The sequence below is a fragment of the Bombus huntii genome, chromosome 2, assembly GCF_024542735.1.
Source record: "Bombus huntii isolate Logan2020A chromosome 2, iyBomHunt1.1, whole genome shotgun sequence".
Classification (NCBI taxonomy): domain Eukaryota; kingdom Metazoa; phylum Arthropoda; class Insecta; order Hymenoptera; family Apidae; genus Bombus; species Bombus huntii.
The window spans coordinates 18,034,263-18,058,180 of record NC_066239.1 but is presented as its reverse complement, the minus strand read 5'-3'; the positions used below and the strand labels follow the sequence as shown (position 1 = coordinate 18,058,180).

Below are 23,918 nucleotides of genomic sequence, written 5' to 3'. Positions count from 1 at the left end.
TAACTTTAAATATTAACAAAGACGAGTGTCGAATTATTGTTATTAATGTAATATCGTTGTCTGTCTTTGCTCAAAAATTTCTTCGTATATACCAAAAAATGTCTTCTCTTTTTATTAAATCTTCAAAAATTAATAAGCAACCTTGCGAGAATATTACGTGTACGTTTGTCGAATATCACCGCCAGTAGTATGAAGTCTAATATTGATACAACAGGTGTAAACAGGTAAGTTGATTTGTAGTAAAGGCAGCCCGTTGAATGGAAAGCCGTATTATCATAACAAACCAATTGGCCTCGATTTACATTTCCCTCGCCGCCGTTACATTCCTACCAATATCACGATGTTAGAAGCGTAAATTTACGAAAGCGCCTTATCTTCCCTTGAATATCGTAACCTCCGTTTACATTGTGAATCATAAATGTATCAATATGCCGGCGATGTTGTGATTAAACTCCTAAATGCGAATCTAAATGCGAAACTAATGCGGAACCGTTCCATGCAAGTTTCATTCAAACTTACGCTTTATGCATCGGTGAAACTGATATTGGTGGAAACACGCAGATACGAATTAAACTCGTCTCAGCGGAATTGTTGCTGACGGTCTCCCTTCGCTCAGAAAATTTTTTTTTATCACTATTCGTATTAGCACGCTTCTTCGAATCAAATATTATCGACGCTGGGAACTAGAGACGCAGAATATTCTAAATCCAAGATATTTCTCACAAGGAAGTAGTGGTTTATCGACTTTTTCTTTCTTACTTTTATGTACACGTATAATTACACATTTTCCTACGAATAAATTTTTATTCAGACACACAGGCAGTCACAGTTAATTCACGCGGTTAGGAGGATAAGATAAGAAAGAATCTCGGTCGAGTTCCATGCCCATTTCGTAAACGGAACGCGTGTGGCGGTAAATTTGAAACAATCGCGAAACCTGCTGCGTATCGTTTTGATGAAATCGGTAGGGGCGGCTAATTGGTCAACGTGATCCCGTTGCAAATAATTAAGAGGAAACGGCACGGTGTTAAGGTCCACGTGGGCCGCGTAACTTGGAAAAATACGACTCAGCCATGGCAGTGTTCGTTTCGGCTGTAAGTCGCAGCCGGCGGCAGCTGCGGATAAAAGAGAATTGCCTTAATTACGGCATGCCATTTGCAAACAGCCGCGCGTGCACTTTGATAGCCATGCTTCGCAGCTCGTTTCTGAGAGTACGAAACGGCGAAGCCACGGAAAGAGGCCTTTCTAGAATTTATGTACACGTGTTATATGCCTTTAGTCGCGGTACATGGCCATTACCAGTCTGCGCCGCTGTTTCTACCACCGACATTAAATCCTCTATGTACATTATGTATACATACAGCCATGTATACGTCACGCGTATAATATGGAGTGTATGCAGAGTGTGATCACAAAGAATAAAATCCTCGCAATTCGATTTATCCGGAATCTTTAAATTAAAATCGATCGTGTCAAGAATAAGCAATCGTCCACAGAATTTTGAACGCCGGTGGACATTGCGTAGCGAGTGCGTATGGCATTCCAGAAGAAAGCTGTACCGTATCGTCGCGTGACATACTCTCGTGCCCTCGAATTTCTGTATTTTCCTTGGAATCCGACGGAACGCAATACGTTAAAATTGAATTCTCTCGCAAAGCTTGATTACTCGCATTTGCATCCCTTTGTGTTTAATCTTGTCAATTATTCCATAAATAGAAGAGCGTAGCGTTTCTATTCCTTGTTACCAATGTTTGATTTTCATTGTAGGAAGGTTCCGGACAATGGGTCAGTCTCGATTCGGAGCTCGAGATGAGAGGCGCCGAGATTATCGGCACGAAAAAGCCAACTGGCCACTCGCTTCTCATAGACTGCCGTTTGGAGCTTCCGTTCGGTAAGTTAGCAGAAAATTCCTTCTTATTCGGTGTAGAACAGTGATGGAAGCATGTCTGTCGAATGTAAGCGTACGTGTCCGCGAACGTATATATGTACCCCAGATTACAGATAAATGAATAGAAAATTGGAATATTAATATTGAAAATCTGGAGAAAAGTCACGTAGATTCTTGAAATAATTGGAGTAGAAAATAAGCGAATATGAAAATAAATACGTAATTCAATTATCGAGTCGGATTAAAAAAGGAGAAGCAGCAGACACTTTTTATCTTTGAAATGGAAAATATTACCGTGAGCGAAGCTCTCTGATTTGCAAATACACCGTAGTCTCGATCAATGTTTAATAGCCATTAAAGATGTGGCATTGGAAATCCTTAGCAGTTCATTCTGTTTCTTCGGTCGATCGATTCTGTGTGTTGTTTCAGTCTGTGTTATTCCGATATTTTCTAAGGCTTCCATAGAGAGAAAGGGAGAACACAATTGATTTGAAATAATCAAATGCTGCTTGTGAATTTAAAGTGCCTGTCGAGGTATCGTTTTACAATTCAAAACAAAAAGCAGAGAAAATATTTTCTCGTTAATGCGTTTTCGTTATCGATGTAGAGTGAATCGTTCGACCTTTCGCCATGAAGATCCATTCACAATTTTCGTCATGGTTATTAGTTGTCATGTATGTAGATCAAAAACCAAAAGAAGATTTTGTTTTTCAAATGCCTTTTACAATACCTTTATAACCGATCATCGAGGTATTATATTGGATATCGCGTTAAATATATTTTAGCTTAAAACAAACGTCGACGGTTATCAACGACGTAATTTTCTAAGTTGCGCAGATCCATAAATTCATTTTCTACTTAAACATCGATTAGTACGTTTACCAAAAAAATATACGTTTGAATATAACACACGAGAAACAACGAATCGATGAATATCCTAATTAATGTTGCATGATATTCATTCCAAAAGACTGATAACACGATTTATTTTCTATTCATTTATCCACCTTGCCCACCCAACATGAAGACCTTACGAACCGTCATCATGGTGCACGCAATATGCGCCATACTTTTCACGCGTTAACCAAGTACGATCACGTGAATCAAGTAGATTGCTCTTTACTGTGCGAGATATCGTCGAGCCTACAGCGATTGCCAAAACTTACCTATATACCACAACCGTCTATTGCTACTCTCGTATCTGACAAACACGATTAACATGCAAAGTATCTTATCGAATCGTATTCCAATCCCACTGACTAGATCGTCAGTGTCAGACGATGTAATCGGTGGAAACAAACTGTAACGTTAAACCGGTGGAAGAAAGAGGTAGACAGAGGTTAAACGAAGGGAATAGGATGTAGTTGTACTAAAAGAAGGTGGCGACGGGTGGGGTGGGGTGGGGTGGAGATGGGGTTGGGGAGTAAGAGGGTGGAAGCCTGTAGGGATGCATTGCAGCGGTGAATCTAAGGGGTCGAGTGAAATTGCCTGGCAGTAACCGGCAGCACTCGTGTAATCGAGGCGATAATGAAATGCCAGTGGATCGTGCCATTTCCTCGTGATCGACGTAGATCCACTTGAGAAAAAATGAAGACAGAATGGTTCTGCCCCGTGCACAGTGCACCCGGTCCTCCGCGCCACTCCGTCCGAGTGGCTGGAACTTTTAATTGAGTACGTCTAGAAACTTGTCGAGGCGTTGGTTTGGCGCCTGTTCGCTTCCTGTCGTAGGTATATTGGCCGCTCGATGCATCGTTATGCCCGGCACAGACACGGCTCAATACTGTCAACTTGCAGGATATACGTATGTACTTACACACCTCGGTTTATGCGTGTTAGGGTACTTACTGGCTTCCACGGAACGTAATAATTGATGGAAGAAAATGTTTAGTCAAATAGAAGTATTCGCGTATCTATAATACGATGTAAATATGGAAAGTATAGGCGAAACAGAACGTGTAAAGATGATTTACAATGGTTGAATGAAAATAATGAATTAGCGATTATGCGATGACAATCGCAGTGTCCTAAATCAACAGTATACGGTTAAATAAAATATAGAATGTTTGATATAAATATAACGGAGAAGATAATAATATAAACGTGTAGATCGATATAGACGATAAATACGAAGGGAAAGAAACTTATTTTGTTATGTGTACATATGTAATGGACAAGATTCTTGTATAGCGTCAAACATATACGAGTGTCATATAGTCCCAAGTTACAAACGAGACAACAACTCTTGAAGTTCTAAGTTCCTAGTGATTCTTTAGATTCGTTTTATTTTCCTTTGTTTGCGCCCTAACACTTACGAAAATGCTTCTATGTACTTACGTGTTATCAAGGAAAGTATATGGTTGTAATGCAGGTGGATGAAAATAGGAAAGATTCGCCAAGTTTCGTATCTCCCGCGCGAACTTTTGCCACTTTCTGCTGGCCTTTGTAACAATCGTTGTTCCGTTGTTCGGCCGCCTTTCTGAAAAATTAACGCGGACGTGAAACGATTCTCGCCGGCTTATATTCTTGATTTCGCTGGCGATAAAACACGGTCGAAACACGCTACATAGGAAGTCGTGCACAAGACACGAAACGAGGTTTCAACGCGTCGGATCTAGCGTCGTTAAAAATTAATTACTAAAAATGTATTACTAAACCTGGATGCGAGCTAACACCGTTAATAAGCTCGATAAAAGGAAAGAATCGTAAGAAGTTTTGATGAGTTTAAAATGGTTTGTTTACGATCTTTCTTCGTTCCAGGCTTGTTAATCTCGAACGATCGATATTAAAGTACAGGCCAGGAGGAATTCCGTGACAGAAAGAACGGTATTGCTGCCACAAATGATTGCATACACGCGTCAATCTGATCCGTATGTAACGCAATGCGAGAAACATGCATTATTTATAGCAAGGCGCTGAATAACTGCGAAAAAATGTAAATCTGGCTTCCTATGGGCAACGAGCATAACTTCGACTGATTTAGAGCAACAGATAACTGGTATTTTTGGAGAAACGGGCCCGTGTGTGGAAAACGTAAACAATTTTGAAGAAAGATAGAAGATAACGAATTTAGATAGCGATTTCACGAGCGAAATTGACTTTCTCGTCGTTCTCTTGCACTGTGGATGAATTTTGTTTTTCTTTCTTTGAAGCTCAGTAATTTGTAAATTTTTCTAATTAGAAACAAAGAATGAATTTTGAAGGTAATTTTGCAAACGGAAAGTGTTCAAAGTTCGAGTGTAGAAAAGATAGGAGCACTTTTAGAATCTTTAAGACGGAATAACGGTTCTTCGAAGAATCTTATAAGTAAGGAGAAGACATTCTCTGCAAGAGTCGGCGGAAATTAATTCTTGCAATTGCCTAGGTAGTAGATAGCCTTCTGCAGCGGTATTCTTTCTTTTGTATCTCGCGTAGCCTATTTCTCGAACGTCGCTGCCTCGATCTAAGCAATCAAATCTCAGAGAATAATTGCTAAGAAGCAAATTCCACTCACGCGAACTCTCGTTAACAAATGCAAAGTCGAGCAAGATTAATCTTATCGAGTGCGAGAAAGGAAAGAAAAGGGAAAAGTAAACATAAGTAAAACGAATGCTATAAATAGCATTTCGTTATTCATATTTCTTCAATGATCATATTATTTCAGTACGTAGCGTAACGTAGCGTACATGCATAAAGAAGAAATAAGTTTACATAGTACGATAGTGGATCGATACGCGTACTGTCGAAGAACAATCGAGGTATATAGTATCGGTAGCAATGCAATCGTAACTTTACGACCACGATCTTCCAGCTTTTCAATAGTACGTACGTTATTTGTTTTCGGCATTTTGACGCCATTCTCCTAGCAACAAGTCTACCATTTTTACGACTTTTGCATAAGAATGTAGCAAGTGCGCTGTGGCTTTCATCGAACTTTTTATTCTCAGGGGATGGATAGAGGGCTCGTTCGGTTCTTCTCTTCTGAAAGTAGCATGCTTTCATACATTGCCCGGTCACCGGCACATCAACGATCCATTACTATCGATCCTTGGTTCTCTCGAAACAGGGTTAACGACACGTTACGATTCAGTCGTGGTTCTTTCACCGGCTCCAATTTCTTAACTTTTATAAACGATCGAGGATAAGAAACCCCTATAGATTGTATAGAAATGTTTGCATTTGAAAGAAACATCTCTTGATAAATGATATTTCTATTATTGTATTTTATGTTATATCATTTCTACACCAATCGATTTATCTATAACGATTATTAAAAAATGTTGGTTCCAAAAGATTGTTGAAGATACAGCGTAACGTTGTTTGAAAGTTTTTCCTAATGTTCAAAAGTATAACAAATGGACAATTTAAACGACTCCTTTTTTTCTCTTTCAGTCGGAAGCACATACATAGGATTTTCTCTATCGCGATATTTATTTTCCACTTTTGCGCAACGTTCAATTTCAAGAACTATATTCATCGTTTTAAATTAGTCTCGTCTCACGTCTTTACCCGCGATCGATCCACGCCTCTATCGAAATACGTTTGACGAAAAATTTTCAATTATTTTACATCGCTCACGGAAAGTTTCGAGCGCGCTCGAAACGCTATTATATTCATATTGGCGGTCGTGGGAGCGCGCGATACTTCGATGACTCGTTAAAAAAGTTGCGTCGCGGTTCGTTGATCGCCGAAACTTTTTTCATCAACGCGCCTTTTTAAATTTACACCGACAAACCGGACAACGAGGGATTGTCGACCGATTTCACGACCGATTCGCGAATAATTCGTGCGCGATCGTCGTTTCGCGATGACGAAATTTTCCTTCCGTTTCTCTTAGTTTGGAAAGAACCTCGGTTCAGTTGTGGCAGTAGCTTTCTCGACGCAGAGGCGCAAATTATTTTTCACCACGCGATGCTCCACTTGACCGTGTTGCGAAACGAAGAAAACGAGGCCGTTTATAATAAACCTACCGGCAACGAAAGCTGACGTTTCACCCAGCGCTCCTTTTCCCTTTTTTCCTCTCCTCGTTCTTTCCCGCTTTCTCTCTTGGCTCGTCTCTCCTTGTTTCTCTCCCTCCTTCTCGCGTTTTCCCTCTGCGTGTTCCTTCCGTTTCTCAGTCCACGTCAACTAGTTTAATGGAATTCCGCCGAATGCTGCACGCTGTTCCATCGTTTCTTTCGCGTACTTTTTGTTGGCGCTTGCTCGTACGCTGAAAACGCTTGGCGCGGTGCGGGGCAACGCGGTGATCCTTCGTTTTGAATATTAAGCTCGTCGAGGAGAAGAATTTTAACGACCGAGAATACGTAATTTAATTACCATGGTGTTATGTTTTTCTCTATTTTCTTCTCTTTGTTGTCGAGAGAATGATTGATCACCGATAAAATTACGGCGTAAAGATGGAAAATACAGTTGCTTTGTTACGATTACGATAGCATAGCAAATTTTCTACCTACACGGCATTAATTATTTTTCATAAAAAATTTACATTCATTGCGCGATTGCATGTGTTTACAAACTTGTATTATAAATATATACGTATTTAACTCCTTTTTTATACTTACATATTTTTTTACACAAATGTTGGTACACCAGCGTAGGTTAAAATCGCCAAGATAAAATGCGATAAAGGTGGAAGTTGTTTGGAAGGTGGAGTTTTCCTCTCGTCGTTCTGCGTAGAATGCTTTTCGTATCCACTTCATATTTCAACAGAGTTTTCAAATGTTTGTAGTGTCTAATTACGTGTACTTTAAAAGAATCCTCCGTCTGCTTCGAATTGCTCCATAGACAAGTTAGACGAAGTCGTAGTTTGTGCCTCTAATTAGCTTTCACAAATGAAGGAAATTTTCTCTATTCTCGGCGGGATTTGCAAATTTACGTTAATTAAGCGTTTGTTACGACCTAGATCGTAGTCTTTAATGTCAGATTTAGTATACTACAATATCGTTCTATTGTAGCTGTACGCTGCAATGCATTGTAACGGAATTTTAGACCGAATTTATTGACGAAAACGTGAGAGAAATTTTTTACTATCTAACTATATTTTTCTAAAACAGCATCGAACAGCGTATAACAGTAACACGAAAGAATTATATTATCAATTGAATATCAGAGCATATCGCTTAATTATTGACAAACTGATCAGAATCTCTATGAATTTCCAAACTCAAGTCAATTACTTTATACTTCCATATAATTTCAGCTCTTGAAAATCACGTACTAAATGATTGATTGCTTATTCTTTACATACAACCAACATCGATCAAAGACAGTTGATTGATACGAAAATGAAAAAAAAGAACGAGAATCCAATATGACTCGACAAAATAATATTTAACAGTGTTATTTGTTAGAGGAATCAAAGAACGACATAGACAGTTAAAGTAATAATACATAGTACTATTTCAAATGAAACTAAATCTTTCCTACTACTAAATCGAAAAATAAATTATACCGATTTAAAAGAAGAAGAACGACTACCTATGTGTATGTTCCTTTAAAGTCGTCCATGTGCTCTCTCATATTTAAAAATATGCATATTTAAAGTCGTTATATAAATAAATAAAATATAAATATTTAAAATTCTACCACACGCAATCGACCTCATCCATGCAATCTAAACTCAACCCAACGCCGCGCTGGCAATTATTTCGGCTGCTTGGCCACTCGGATCGTACTTTTGAAATTCACTATTCAGTTGCCGGATTCGCGCAAGTTCTCCTCGAATCGCGGCTGTTATTTCGGATTCCCAGGACGCAACGCGAGGATAAGATCTTCTCTCGCGAAACAACCGAACCGTTCCTCTTCCACCCTCTTTTCTCCCGTATCTTCCCGTTTGTTTGTCTCGCTCCTTGATCCCCCTGATGGTTCTTACTCGCTCGTGAACCTTCTGTCTACCGAGAGCAAGATCGATCCGATCACGTTTCGTTCGTTCTTCCTTGCTGCTCCGTATCGTTTCGTTGCACAAAGAGAGAGAGAGAGAATCAGTATCAGAGAACAGATAAAGGATAGCTGCGTGATACGATCAACGAAATCGAAAGAGTCTGTTTATCGAGCAAAGTATCGATATGTTGGAGGGATACGCGCTCACGACGATGAAAAAGTAAGATGACTATCGGCCACGATGTACCAGCTTCTCGCGATAAAGCGAATGTTCAATAGTATCGTTGGCACCGGAGCCAAGATACGTTACGAAGAGAAAAATTGCGCGATGGACGATAGAGGCAGAAAGTTTAATTACACACGAAGCGTGGATTAACACGTTCATTCGTTCTTATCGACGCGTACGATGCGTTGTTTTAATTTCCGGATGGTATTAAGCATGGCATAAACTGTTTTTGACGAAAGTCTGAAAAATAAACTGATTGTCCTTTGAGTTCTCCGTATCTTCGTAAGGGTGTCATACGATGTAATAGAATTTTTCTTGACCTCAGCGAGATAAATACAGATTTTGGTTACTATATCGTAAAATGATTGTAAGTCAAAGAGCTTTTTTAACTTTTTTTTCAACATTCCCATTTTAGGGAATTTTCGTAAAATTGCTTACGTATTTTAACGTTGTATAAAGATCATGTTAAATCTGAGAGATCGGAGCGTGACGTGTGGTAGTCTGAGAGATCGTGTAAGAGATCTCCGACTCTGAAGATAAAAGATTTCACTGTAATCGTACTAGCGAACATGGACACCAAATGTTAGTAATTAGTATTGTCAATACTGTCAGTTTTATAGTAATTATTTAAACTAGTAACTTAATATAAAGAGCGTTAAGGAAAGCTGTTATAAATGCCATTTGTGATGTGCTCAATTAACTGTTCTAAGAGAAGCGGTAAAGACAGGCAAGTACAAATATAGATATTGGGAAGTACGTCTCGTCGTATAGATTCTAATGGTATAGATATGTAGATAGAAAATTTCTATACACGCTAACCTCTTTCTACCTTGTTCTTACTAAGAAATTACCGTATACGGTGCTGGAAGTTCGATCGAAATAACGCGGGGTGGAATATTGGCAACAAATTGAAAGTTTCATTGTTTCTCTGTATCCAGCTCGATTTATTATTGATTCTTTGGATTCTGACTTTGTGCCATAGTATATCATAAATCATGCAAATCGGTGCGCTATAGCCATTCGCAAACAAAGGGATAATCGCTCAAAGCAACGGTTATCAACATCTTCTAAAATCAAAGAAACAAAGGAAGGATTGTTTTCCTTGAATTATTTTATGTTTTCTTTCCAAAACAAATCGCTCGTCTAAGATGATAGAACGATCTTGGAATAGAAACGAAAAATAATGAAACGGGATTTAAACTCTTTTCCATCGTGTAAGTAAAATAACTGCATACGAATAGTTTGAAATGAAAATTCATTCTAATCGAAGTATAATAGAAATCGTTGAACATATCATCTTTGGTAATCGCTGGTAGGCGATGGATCTCAAACGTTGAAGGGCTGAAAAATTAGGACATGATCGCTAATCGGATCATGCACGGCCGATCTTCAGTCTGATCAGTCTCTGACCAATCAGGAAAATGCGAACAACGAACGAGATGGAAAGCCCTGCTAACGAGTGAAACGGCAATGCAGTTGCGAGCAGCCCGGCCCATGTGTGGCTCAGGTACCCTCGTCAAGATCCTTGGTCCTGATCGTAGGACCGTCCTGACTTCAGGATCGTCCTTGATCCCGAGATCTTCGTTTCGCTTTTAATATCCTGGTTTTTCTGACCAATGCATCTGACTTCCACACGATGTGGATTTCTCGTCGATCGTGCGTCGAACCACGGTACGAACCACACGGATTTTTGTTCGCCTTTCTCTCAAAACGTAGTAGGCATACACGTAATCTTGGCGTGTTTCCATTCGCGAAGATCATTGCGTTACATTTCCTTGCTTTATTATATAACGCGTCGTGATTTTACGTGATTTCGTTTATTACATTTTCGCCGATTTGCGTTTACATTTGTTAGCGCTGGAACGCTTACAGCGCAAGGTTTCGAAACCAATGAAACGCGCACACGATCCACGAGAAATAAGAATCCACGCTGTTTGTACGTAATTAGCGATACGTAACCCCCTTCTTGCTCGTCAGCCACTGCACCTGAGTTTTCTACTACGATTCTAATTTTACACCCACTCTTTCTTTTTCTCTATTCTTCTTCCCCTCGTATATTCCATTTCAGAGACGGAGCGCCGCTCGTCAAGCGCTCCGCGACGATTGATCGGTTCGCCGGATATCGAAAACCGCTTTAAATATTATCGAGCGACGAGCATGCCGAAGAAATCCATCGTCGATAATCAACCGCGTTACGCGCTGCCTCCCATCCAAGGGAGGAAGAAAATCGACCGAGACGTTTCAGCGTAAATCGAGACGCGTTTTGCAAACTACGTTCAACTTTAACCGTAACGATTAAGAGGTAGCTGCGTTCGATTCAACTACAAGCACGAAGCCACGGTATTTCGGTCGTGTACTTTTAGAGTAAACACTTGTAAAAGTCCGCAAGTTTGCGTCGAGTGGTAACGAAAAGCATTCGGTTAGGAAATGTACGCGGATTAATTAGAGCCAAAGCTAATCTAACGAAGGACTCGACGGAAATTTAAGATCGCGATATACACTGGTTCGCGAAAATGTTTGAACCATCGGAAAGTTTATGTCCATATCGTATGCGTTTTATACAAAAACACGCTATATGCTAATTTTTTCATTACGTATATATCTGTAATAAATATTTTGTAATTTCTACATACGTCGATGAACATGTTCAAACTGGCTCCACCAATATGATCTAGATAGTGCTGTCTCGTTACAGTGCTAATGAAATTTCAAACGGTTTTGTGTAATATGTATACAGTAAGTTTCCGTAAGTGTGCAGACATTTTCGCCAACCGCTGTACGTAAATGAGATGTTTAGAAAAGAAGAAAATAAAGGTGACGTGGAATGGAAGGCGGCGACTTTTCTAACGCGTCGGTGGAAGAAAATGGGAGGAAGCTTAACTCCAGGACGAGTCGATACCGAGAGTTGACTTATCGAAAAAGGAATTTCCGGCTTTAAATTATATTCGATGGAGAAATCCCCGATTGAATTATGGAATTCCATTAAGCGTTCTCGATGCAACGTCTCCGTTTAATATTTTTACAAAATTATTAAACGTACTTTCAGATATTACATAAATACGGTTAACCCCTCCGCCCGTTGGCTCGATTGATCGACGAGAGAGTGAGAGAGAGAGAGAGAGAGAGAGAGAGAAAGAGATCCGAGTTCTCATCGGTTGCGAGATTATTTTAAATGTCGAAATGACACACTTTCCCCGTTTCCCGTGACGTACATTTTTTCCTTCCGTTCTCTTTTACCACCCTTTTCCGTTTCTTTCCTTTTTAGTATTTTTCCCCCCTCAATTCCGGTCTCAGGGGTGTTTCACGGTTTTGTATATTCGCCCACCCTTCGATCGTGTTTCATTAACTTAATTGTAGAGGGTAGACCTTTGAGTTATACCGCGTGTATACATGCTCGTTGTACAGGCTGGTTGGAGTTCGGTGGATAAGTCACGCCATTGAAACTCGTTTCGGTCGTTACCGGTGTATTTTGATCATTGATTAAACGACTTTAATTATTCTATCAACGGCATGGTCGCGTTACCTATAGGACCGGAGTGATAAGGCCGGGAGGAAGTTTTCAACCGCGAAAATCACCGGTGGCAAGATATCGACGAACCGATACTCCTTCCCATTATTTTCTATTATCCTTTATCGTTTATCGAGCCTGCACACACACACACACACCTGTGATACGAACCGAGCAATCGTCGCAGCTTTCAGAAAAAAGGACTCATGTCGACGCATACGTACACACATACGTAAGCAAACATGTAACATGCACAGCATTCTTTCCAAAACAAGCTATGTTTTTCACGTGACACGTACGTGTCAGATTGGCGTATGCGTGTGCGAATTAAATCAAGGAAACCGTGGATTTGCGAATTTTCGACGTTTCTGCTTTTGAGGTCCTTTTTTCTCTGTCTGTCTCTCTGTCTCTCTCTTCCCTTTTCTCTCTCTCTCTCTCTCTCGTTCTCTTTCTTTCCCTCTATTTCTCTCTGTTTTTATTCTTACGTTTCTCTCTGCCTCACTGTTTTTCTCTCTGTCTGTCTGTCTGTCTGTCTGTCTTCTGTCTTTTCTGTCGAATGTCGTCGCGAGCGAGATCGCGACGACGCGACGAGGTTTTCTCGTTGTCGCCACTTTCTCTGCTTCGCGAAGAGAACGGGAGGAACGGCCATCGTGACGAGTCGTCCACCGGCTGCCTCCCGGGCTATTTTGTTGCTTTTGATTCTACTTTATTCTCCATTCGTTCGGAAAGTTGATTTTTAGAGCACACACCGGTTCGACGTAGTAACCGAACGTTGCGTGCCTTTTGAGAGACAGCACCGTGTTGTTGAGTGAAGCACGTAGTGAAAGAGAACTTCGTTTGATAGCCTATAGGAAGTATTTTTATAGGTTAAATGTAGTAATAAGTTGCGATGAGAGATAAAAGAAAAGGAAATCACTTTTCCTTGGACATGTCGGCCGCGGAAATCGGTTCCTTAATTAGTAATTCCGCTATTTCGTATTCGTGATACGGTGAATGATGAAGTAGAAAAGATGTCAGTTCCTATATATTTGTTCCATTTTTACGCATCCCTTAATTCACGATTGTTTAACGCGTAGGAGACGATATTTGATTATTTTAATTTTCGAGAACATGTTAAATTAGTTTTTGTTTGTACACTCTCCCAAGTGTTCGTAGACCCACAATAGTTCGATCGGTTATGTTTATACAGAGTTAAAAAAAAAAAAAAAAAAACTGATATTTCGATCGTTCTGTCCGAATCAACGCCGCGGAGAGATATGAACGATGGATGAGCAACTTCTGTTCAATTGGTCGATATTAAGTTGAATCGACTGAGGACAAAACTCTCGGGAGTTTTTCCCCCTTTCGTGCATAACTTTCGTTTCAGCACAAATTCACTTTGGAAGCACCATAATCGCACGTGCACGCAGTGGCGCGGCGATAGCACAAGAGGGGGAGGGGGGAATGTGGATTATTAAAGCAAAAAGAAAAAAAGAAAAAAAAAAGAAAAGATCAATAAAAATTAATTGAATCAAGTATGAAATTAAAGATAGATTTAAAATGATACGCGCAAAGATCGTAGAGAAATAGAAGGGATCTTTTCCGCTTCGAGAAGCTGTCATACTTACAGCGTTAGTGAAAACCGTCTATTTGATGCAAAACTTGTCTTCTTTTGAAATGTACAAATATGAAAGAGGGTACCTGCAGATACATCGAGCTATGGCTGCGACACTGTAATCAGTTACCAATTGCCCGTAGACGTTTTGTCTCCTTTACCTTCGATTCTTTTTCTTGCTCCTTTGTTTGCTACACGAACTATACATTGCGATTATTTTTATCGACATCACGACGTACGATTTTGTCAGACGGAAACGTCGAACACGCGTTTTTCGCCAACTGATCGATGACACGTTCTACTTTTATTCGATATATTATATACATATACATACATAATATAACGTAACTATATAATATATGTATATGCTTCTAATGGATTCGATTAGAATGGCAAACCTTTTAGACTAGAATTTTTTATTCACGCATGAACTAGCATCGTGAACGTTGTATTTTGCTCGTCCGTTGGCGTCTTACGATAAGAAAGGGTATCTTGTAATAATTAAAGAGCACAAATACCGGGGCAAACGGTTATTTTAGTCCGCCGTAAAATATGTCGTTATTGTTAGGTTCGCGTTACTCTTTCGAAAAGCGAGGCTATTTTTACAATCACGTATGAATCTTGGTTTAGAAAATAATCCTGTCGAAGGAAAATATCGCTCCGACGAGACACCGTTTCGTTTCAATCCTTGAGAAGCTCGAGAAATCGTACACGTTGCTTGAAAGAAGGATTCGTATCACGACGAAAACGAATATAATCGAGTGTTTTGTTAGTCTATTGGTTTAAATCCATGAATTAAATTATCATTGGAAATGGCAGAAACGATATATTTCGAAAAGCTTTACAGTAAAAAACATTTCTATTGAAATTGATTTATATTCATCAATTTTACCAGTTACGTCCGTTCGAATGGCTCTCTTAATCAAATATGTGGAAATATTTTCAAAACAAGATTGTAATTTTAAACTGGAAAAACTGTTTCTACCAAACTTGGTTGACTGAGGCTTTGTGCGTTCAGTTAATTATTATTAAAAACGGAAGTCCTAGTTTTCCTAGTTTTAAAACGTCTCTTGAGAGTGATAATTAGAAAAAAAAGTAGGAGGAATAATTAAATGGGCAGAGCAGATAGGAAGAGAAAGAGTAATCAAATGGAAAACAGGGAAAATGGAAGTAGTAAGTGTTAGAAGAATAGAGGATGCGAGGGATCTTTACCTTGCGGAACCTCAAGAGGCCATGACGGTTTAAAACTATCTAATAGCACCCTAAAGATTCTAATTTCTCTCCCTCTAGCGTGACTTTAGAGTTTTAAGTGGCAGATGGGGACGGACGGTGGAAGGCCAACGAGGAAGTTCTGGGCGGGTTTTTTAAATTCATGCAGTTTGCATAAAGTGGGCCATGCAAGTATACGACGCAGAAACCTTACACACCTCCGTAATTTTAGTGTTCTACAGGGTTTATCGTTGGTTAATCGTTGCTTAAAATCTGTAAGATACTTGTGCGACCTTTGATCATCGGGTTTTACGAGTTTTCTAAGCCACGAATATGTTCCTTGAGAACGCCGAGTAAAAGACGTTCATATTCTTTCGAAATGATCAAAATTGCATCTATGTTCGATAGTAGTAGGGCTCGAGTCGATTCGAAATGTGTTTAATCGGAGCTCGATTATCGAGATGTATCGATGCAGTTGCCGAAACTTACCTGACAGAGTGTCGTATAGTTCAATAAATTGTATAAAATACGGGAGATGTCGAGGTTCTTGAAATTTCAGCTCACACAAATAAAATTAAAATCAAAGGGATATGGAAGAATTCCCAAGGATTTATGATAAATTAATTACGAGCAATTTTGCCTCTTTTTATCAAAAATATCAAAAAAACAGCTTCCAAGGTTGTCGATGCGTTTAATCTCCGTTACGAGTTTCAAAGCGAGCCTAAACCGTTTCAGAACTAGTTCGTTCAAAAAGTAGGTAAAAGCGTATAATGAAATCTCACGGGTGGCGTCAACCGTCATTATAATCTTCGCCACTTTTCCGGCGAATCGCGCAGATGACTATTACGCCAGAAAAACAGTTGTAACTCGAAAACCAGATGGAACAGGGACCTGGCGCAAACTTTGTCGATTGTTCGTGCGCGGTAAATTCAGCTGCACCGAAATTAGCTCCACGCTCTATGCTGCACTCTTTTCTAACCATTCGAAAGGCTGTCTCATGCTCGTCGGGGCTATCTCCATGACCGTTCGAGCAATCTTGTACGCGTGACCTGGGTTTCTCCTTCTTCGGCTGTTCTAATTTTCCTTGTCGTGTGGAAAATCGCTGACAAAACTGGCCAAACGAAGATAGACTAATCACACGGTTTTTAGCTGGCTCGTGCAGACAACCGAACGAGTAAACCAGACAGCATGAGATTAGAGGAGGTAAAGGTGGCGGCTGGCGATTAGCAGAACGAAAACGACTTTTCAGGGATTTAAAGTTTCCTCTGTCTGGTATATCTGCTCGGCTGACTCGTGAACTTGCGGTGTATGCGGGTCGCCTTTTCTCTTCCGGGCTCGAAACACATTAATCCATCGTTGGAACCCGGAGGGTGAAACAATGTACATTATATCGTATACCGCAGCCGAAAGATCCAATGGTAACAGTTCTGCTTTAAAAGTCAAATAGACGTTTCACCACCGGAGAGCTCAATTAACTCGATTAACTTACGCCGTGGCTTCTTGGTAGGCAATTCTCGCGTGGTAAAAGCAGTATTCATCGAGTTCGACTCGCTGGTCAAGCTCGTTTTCCGACGTTGCGTCTTTTGTACCGTTCTTAGGCATTGAAAGCTCGATATCGTGAACCAGAAACGGTTCGACTCGAGCCAGTTTCGATTTAACCAGAGTGGCTTTCCATTGAAAATCGAAAGTCAGGTATGGTTTGGAATCGCAATCTGGTGGGTGGTACGTTTGTGCGAAGGTTAGATGAAAAGTAGTTGGGATAATGGTTGAATGTGCTGGCTGGATACGAGGCTGTTTGCACGTACAAGCGAAAGTGTTGTTTGCGTAACAAGTTTCTGCGACTCCAGTTCAGACCTGTTCTGGTGTTAACATAGCCGCTTAGTTGCTCACGTATTTTGTCTTACGCTGAATTTTATTGAGATGGATCGCTTAGTACTCGAGATTGAAAATAGCGTTTACGTGTAGCGGCGAGAGTTTAAGTCCTCGCGGATCGTATTATTCTGGTTTTTTAACCGTATGCGATAAAATACTGTAGCTTGGCCGAGATGCGCTATTTCTGTTTTTTATTCTTAAGTTAAGAATCACGATGGATTGAATTAAATTTAAGCGTAGGTGAGATACAAAAATGTTTATCCTAAGGTTTTCTAAATAACGTTCAACTCGTATGACACGATCTATCGTAGATGATCTCGCAATGGATGACCCTTTCGTGACCATAAAAGATCTGTTTGAGTTACAGTAACAAAGCATCAGTGACCCTATTTAACGATTTGCAAATGATACTTAGCATTTATGAGAATAGTCTTCCTCTTGTCTTTCGTTGTAGGTAATTTCTTTAAACAGAAATACGTACTTCGGAAATCTTCATCACGACTACACGACATTTTCTGCTTTCTGATTAGATACTTCATCGTTGAAATAATTCTTAACAATATTAACGATCATGGTATTTTTTTAAATAATAATGTCGGTTTTCAATGAGGATAGACTTTTTCAAAATAAACGATCTGAAAACATATTAGCTCTTGAATTAACGTAATTAGGTATTTGAATCGTACTTATTACTGCTACGTAGTATACCTTATTGATACTTAGCTTGTATCAACGTTCTTGAAATATGACACGATCGTCTAAATTTACCCCAGATTTGTGATAATGAATAATCTAATTTCCAAAATTGACTTTGCTTTTAATAAGACAAGTCTGCAGTTCGATATCCATTGCAAATTTGGAAAAAACAAACACCAGAAGTTTTTGCTATATATACTAGCCTCTAACCTCATTTTAGCGTCAGAAGATCATAATTTCATCTAAGAATATTTCATTTAAGGATTATCCAAAAAACATTTCTCACATAAATCCTACGCATCACCTTCAGTTTGCCTTATGATTCGTTTCACGTCGAGATTCACACCGCCAATGACAAGTAGAGCCGACGAGACTCGATCTAAAGAAAGGCATAAAGAGAAACTCAAGGTTCTGTGAGTCAGTCAGTTTCGGCTGACAAAGACGGTCTGCGGTAAGACGCTTCCTCTTTCCATTGTTTCCTTCTTACGAAGTTTGTCAATATATCGTCGACTAGCTGTTATCGTTCGTCCGACTATTACCACCAGTGCGTGGCATTCTTCCATTGCATTTATTTCGAACGATCGATCGCGACAGCGACACGACACGCCGCGCCGCGTCGAGCATCGAAACTGTGCTCGCGGGAGCATGACCACGGTGGACAGGAAAGTGCAAAATACTTTGATCCCCGGCTCGAGCACCGGAATGGCTGAAGTGCAGCCAGTAGAGTTTTCTTTTTTTTTTTTCTTTTCTTTACTTTAAAGAGACGTCCCAGTGCCAGGGTGGAGGACCTCGATGCACTTGGGGTGATGAGGTGGTGGGACACGAAGCGGCATCGTGGTGGGATAAGAAAAGGGGTGGTTGGCAGAACAGTGGGAAGAGGTTGGAAGGGGTTGGAGGCGGCGAAAGCCTCGCCAACAGGGACCGGGAGGTCTCAAAGAAAAGAACTACTCGCGCTGCCGAGACGCTCTCCTGTCAGGGCTTGACCTTTTTTTTAATTGCATCCAGACCAAAGTTAGAAACAACGAACGGTGCCTTCCTCGCTGATATGACAGAGAAACAGCTGCACGAGGGAAAGGGACGAAAAGAAAGAGAAGAAATGAACGAAAGACGAGCAAGAGAGTGGTGGTCCGCCACCGGAAGAGACGGTATACGTTGGAGAAGACAAACCGCGAATTCCTACGTGTCTGCTCGATGTTTGAGCGTCGGAAGGAAACGGTGGAATGCAAAATATGTAGGTCAGGGTCATGCTCGAGAGCATCGAGTTCGTTTCCTTTTTCTGTCTTTCTCTCTCTCTCTCTCTCTCTCCGTCTCTCCTTCTCTTTCCCTCGTCTGCTTTTCCACTCCAACTCCTCTTCTCTTCATCCTTTTTAGTCCCAGCAGCCTCGTCTTTTCCTTTTTTTCACCTTACTCTGTGCTTGCTTCAAATCCGACTTTAATGGGCTCGTGCGGCCGTATTACATATCTGATATTATTACGAGAGATTTTTGCGGAGAACCGAGGGATTAGGATTCCTTAGACGGTCTCTTCGGTTTGCGAAGGGCTTCCGCAGTTTTCGTCCTTAACGTTCATTAACAGTTCGTTTGCTTAATCGTGTTTAAGGATAAGCCGACGCGATTATTTTCCTGGATAATTGGAACGCATTAACATTGAACGTAATCTCGGCGCTGGTGTCTTAGGCTTGACATTGTTTCAGACCTTTGTTCAGCATTGTATTCTTCGGTTTGTACAGCATTTTTATCTCTTCATCATCCAGCTAATAAAGGGATAGAACGTTAAGAAGCAGCATTGTTAAGGAGGTAAAATGTTGAGAAGAAAAGACGAAGATCAGGTGTTGTTTATCTTCTGATGATTTTGTGCTTTTGCTCTTCAATTTCGTCCTTCCATTTCTACAGGATTTTTATCTCTTTGTTGTCTATCTCAAAGCGGTCGAAAAGTAAGGAGAGACACTGTTAATCGTAGAATTGTCGAATTAGTCAAAATGACCAAAATCGAATTTTTTGTTTTGTTACTTACTAAAAACGTGCAATTTCTGGTAACTTGTTATTGAAACAGAAACAAGATTACGTATATATTATATATTTTTGTCAGGTTGCTTTAAATTTAAATCAACTACGTGCAACGTATCAAAGATCGGCAATTTTATTATTAAACGAGTAGAACGTAAAAGAGAAAAGAGAAAGTTCAAGTATTATTCATCTAATGACTTTATATATTTTTTATTAAGCTTACAGTCACGTGTGCGATCTACAAAGAGATTAAAAAAAGATGCCCTATTTTACTCGATAGAGTGAGTTTAGGATGAATCAGTGTAATCAGGATGTTCGATCTTTTTGAAATTTTATGCTTACACACGGAAAGTACGATTTTCACGATTTCGTCATTATCTCGCATCTAGGTTTGCGGAACGCTAAGTTCCTTGAATGAGTGTTTTATCGATTTTGTCTGATGAGATACGACCCCGAATGCCAACAATAAAAGTAATATTCGCGTGACTGGGACACATTTCATCATACAACGTACGCATACCGTGTATTTCTAAGAAACAAGTTAAATTCACTAAACTGATTATTGCTAAATGTATGGTAATCCATTAACACGCCCATAAACATTACATTCAACGCATTAACATACATATATCGCGATTTAAATCTCGTTTTTAGATTTTTATACAAAATTATGTATATTTTCTTATTACTGACTATACAACGTGCGTATATAAGTTGGCAGAGTCTAGAAATCTGCACAGATAGAAATTTCTTTGTTTCTCGATTCTTTCCTACTTTTGTTACATATTTTCTAGTAGATACGTTATAACTTATTTGCTACTTTGTTCCTATTTTTCTCGCAGGTTACATTCTCTGTAGTCGATAGAAATAGTACGTAATCGATAAGTTGCTGCCAAATCATCAAAGTAAAACTAGGTAGACTAAATATATCTTGCACATGTTACTTTCTTGTTACATCGAGTCTAACTATCGACGATAAGGAAATAAATTGAGTCGGCTAGAAAGGTAATCGAAATCGAAATTCTTAATTCTCCTTGTATCGTCATGTTGAAACTTTCACGATATGGAAACCAGCGGTCGTACTATTTTATAATTCAACAAGAACACGAAAAGAAGAAGGTAAAATATCTGTTTGTCATTCATATTTAACCGGACTGCTAGCAGTTACGTTATTGAACATTTAGAATATTATCGTGTGTTCCACGATCGAACAACAACTACGTCTAAATTATTTTTATCCATAGCTAGATAAACTAACGAATGCGTGACTGATTGTAGGCTTACGTAGTTTGCTGTTACGTTTTAGAGTATAGTAAATGAGTATCTATAGTATACGTATAATGTTGACTCAACGATCGATACCTATGTTAATTTATGCAGATGTGTGTGTTTGTAAAATTAAACTGCAATGTAAACAATTTGAGGTAGAAACATTCAAACGAAAATAAGTACGCGCAGAAAGTCAGAATTTAAATAGAAGCACAAAATAAGGGGGTTCCAATTAAACTGTATCATAAAACGAGAGAGTAATTTCAGAGTTTAATTCAATAATTTCAGTAAGTTTCATTTCAGTCCAGTCGATTTTCAATCTTGTATTTATACAAATATGATATAATAGATTATTAATAAAAATAAAACGTTGCCCGAAGGAATCGCTAAATAAAAGTATTATACGTAAGGGATGAACAATTCGAGTGACGAGTTTATTCGTCCTCTTCGGTTAACAGGTCAAATTCACCCCCTGAGATTGCGTCCACGATCATGAAACGGTTCGAACTTCCACGTAGCAATTCATTTCCAGTTCACCGAAGAAGAGGGAAGCAGGGGATGGTCTGAAACTTCTGATCTCTAGCGTACGCTCGCGTAGTTTTCATTTAGGGTTTAAGTTGGTAATTTTGCTTTCTCAAGCACGCTAGTCAGCCAAAGGGTTTCGACGCGAGTCACTCAACTGGTTGCGTAATAAATCGTTCTTAAGCTGTGGAATTAGCGCTGGTTACGTAGATCCAGCCGATGCGCACGCGTTTATGATGGAATCTCTAAAGGACGATGCCAGCCATACTTCGTTCAAATGCGATATTAATAAACCGCTGAAGCGAGCAAGACCGCAGGTCAATTTACACGGCTTCGAATGCCTGTGTAGCATATAATTATGGTTCAGGATAAATTAGGCTACAATGGCAACAACGACGGCGACATGGTACGGTAATTACGGACGTAACTACTTTTCAGAACGTCGAACGTGTTGCGTTTACGACTTATTAATCAAGAACATTAGACGATGATCGGTTCGTGCGTAATTCAGAGGATCTTCTTAGGTGATGGTTATCTTTCAAGCAACGTGTAGATACTCAGTCGGATAGGAGCGTGTAATGCGCAAAGTAAGCGCGTAACACGAGTTTCCTTTCAAAGACGACGGCATATTAGCGCTCGGTGCGGGGTATTATCGAAGAAACGAGTATAGCCGATTTTTCATGCATTTTGTAAAGCTCGTTAGAGAACATAACATAACACACCCTGAGAATAGTAAGATAATAACGGGATGACGAATCGAGGAGGCAGCCTCTCCTCGTCTTTCCTCAGATTGTCGAGTACCTATAAAACGTAATCGATGCAGATTAGAGACAGTAGAGACAGTCGAGACAGCCGCGATTAACCATTTCCCCACCGATGTCTATCTTTTCGAAAGACCCCGAGAACACGGAGGCGGCCGATCTGCAGAGGAAGCTGGAAATGCTGAACAACATGATGGACCAGGAAGCACGAGCCGAACAGGCACGACGACAGATATTGTACAATATAGGCCACTGTAAGTACTTGCCAAGTCACTGTTTAAGTGGCTGCTGTTTTATTCGAATATTCTCTCTAACACGAGAGGAACGTCCCCGATCAATTGCTACACTCGACGCGATTCACCCGTGCGCCATCACTTGCGCTAATTTCATTTTCCTTTTTAATGCGCTAAATATCACGAACATCGATTATAATTGTAGAATGTTTCCCCTATCGATGCGTTTTGCGTTGGCCGCGATCAAATCATCGTTATCATTCCGTTTGGATGAATTGCAGATCGCAGGCGGACGAACGATGGAATATTTACGTATATGATTTCGCATTTATCGATCGTACGATTTCATTCGATTCTTTATTTCTCTATATATCTGACACCGTGCCGTGGATGTAGGGCTATTCGAATCGTAGGATATGGTTAATTTGTTTAGTGAATATACAGAGAACGTTAAAGATCTGTGAAATTGCACTTAAACTCGGATGAACTGTGTAATTATCGTTATCTTCTTATTCGTGTACAAGCCCAACGTATGGTACAGATTTCCGTTTAAATGGACAGTGGAAAAAGTAGTTGTTTTTTCGGGTTTGTTAAATCGTTGTTAAGACGTCGGTATATAGTCGATTTACGATGAAATTCGTACAGATAAAACGCGTATGTTAACTCGATTGAAATAAAATTGTATAATAATTTCACACATTTACAAGTACGTTTTACGTTGATTTTAGTTGTAAGTATAATCGCAGCTTTGAGCGAATATAGTCGTATCGTCATGTTGATTTTTATCTTTTACAGTTCTTTCGCAGAAGCTTTTTTGTTTATGGCTTCCAGACAAAATTCGCTCGAACGCTACTTCCGATTAGCGTAGCAAAAGCTTTGTACGCTGCCAGCTTTTCGCATAAAAATCGATTCCAGCGTGATGTTCGTTTCTTTCTTGTTTTATTTGCGACCACCGACCATAAGAGTACTTTATGCAATTGCAATTGCATTATCCACGGAGTATGCACGTGGATATTTTCAATCAGCAAGTACGCTACAAAATGCCACTCCCATTGTTGGTTATCGACCATCGAGAATCGTCGGTAACTTATCCCTAAAAATTCAGCCCCTGTTCAAAAATCATTTGTCGCTATATCAATGATCGCTACACCCTTGGCATGGTAAAGTTTGTTTAACGATGAATTCTTTCTTTTTCTGTTCCATGCAAGTAGTGGAATCTCCGTCGATCCGCCTGTTTCATCCCTTTTACTTCATTTTCAATTGTTTCGTCCTCTTCGTT

At 39.8% G+C, this 23,918-nt stretch overlaps 1 protein-coding gene across 7 annotated transcripts in view; it reads left to right on the top strand.

Annotated features, from left to right (window-relative positions):
* LOC126874335 (protein unc-13 homolog B-like) overlaps window positions 1-23,918 on the top strand; it is a 379,726-nt gene that overhangs the window by 58,103 nt on the left and 297,705 nt on the right. For 2 of the 7 annotated variants that reach the window (XM_050636331.1, XM_050636304.1), the window contains exons 5-7: window positions 1,768-1,891; window positions 10,387-10,476; window positions 22,541-22,660. In XM_050636331.1, the coding sequence (XP_050492288.1) occupies window positions 1,768-1,891; window positions 10,387-10,476; window positions 22,541-22,660 (334 nt within the window). The remainder of the gene's footprint in view (window positions 1-1,767; window positions 1,892-10,386; window positions 10,477-22,540; window positions 22,661-23,918) is intronic. The other 5 variants (XM_050636341.1, XM_050636313.1, XM_050636351.1 and 2 more) reach the window with 3 other exon arrangements.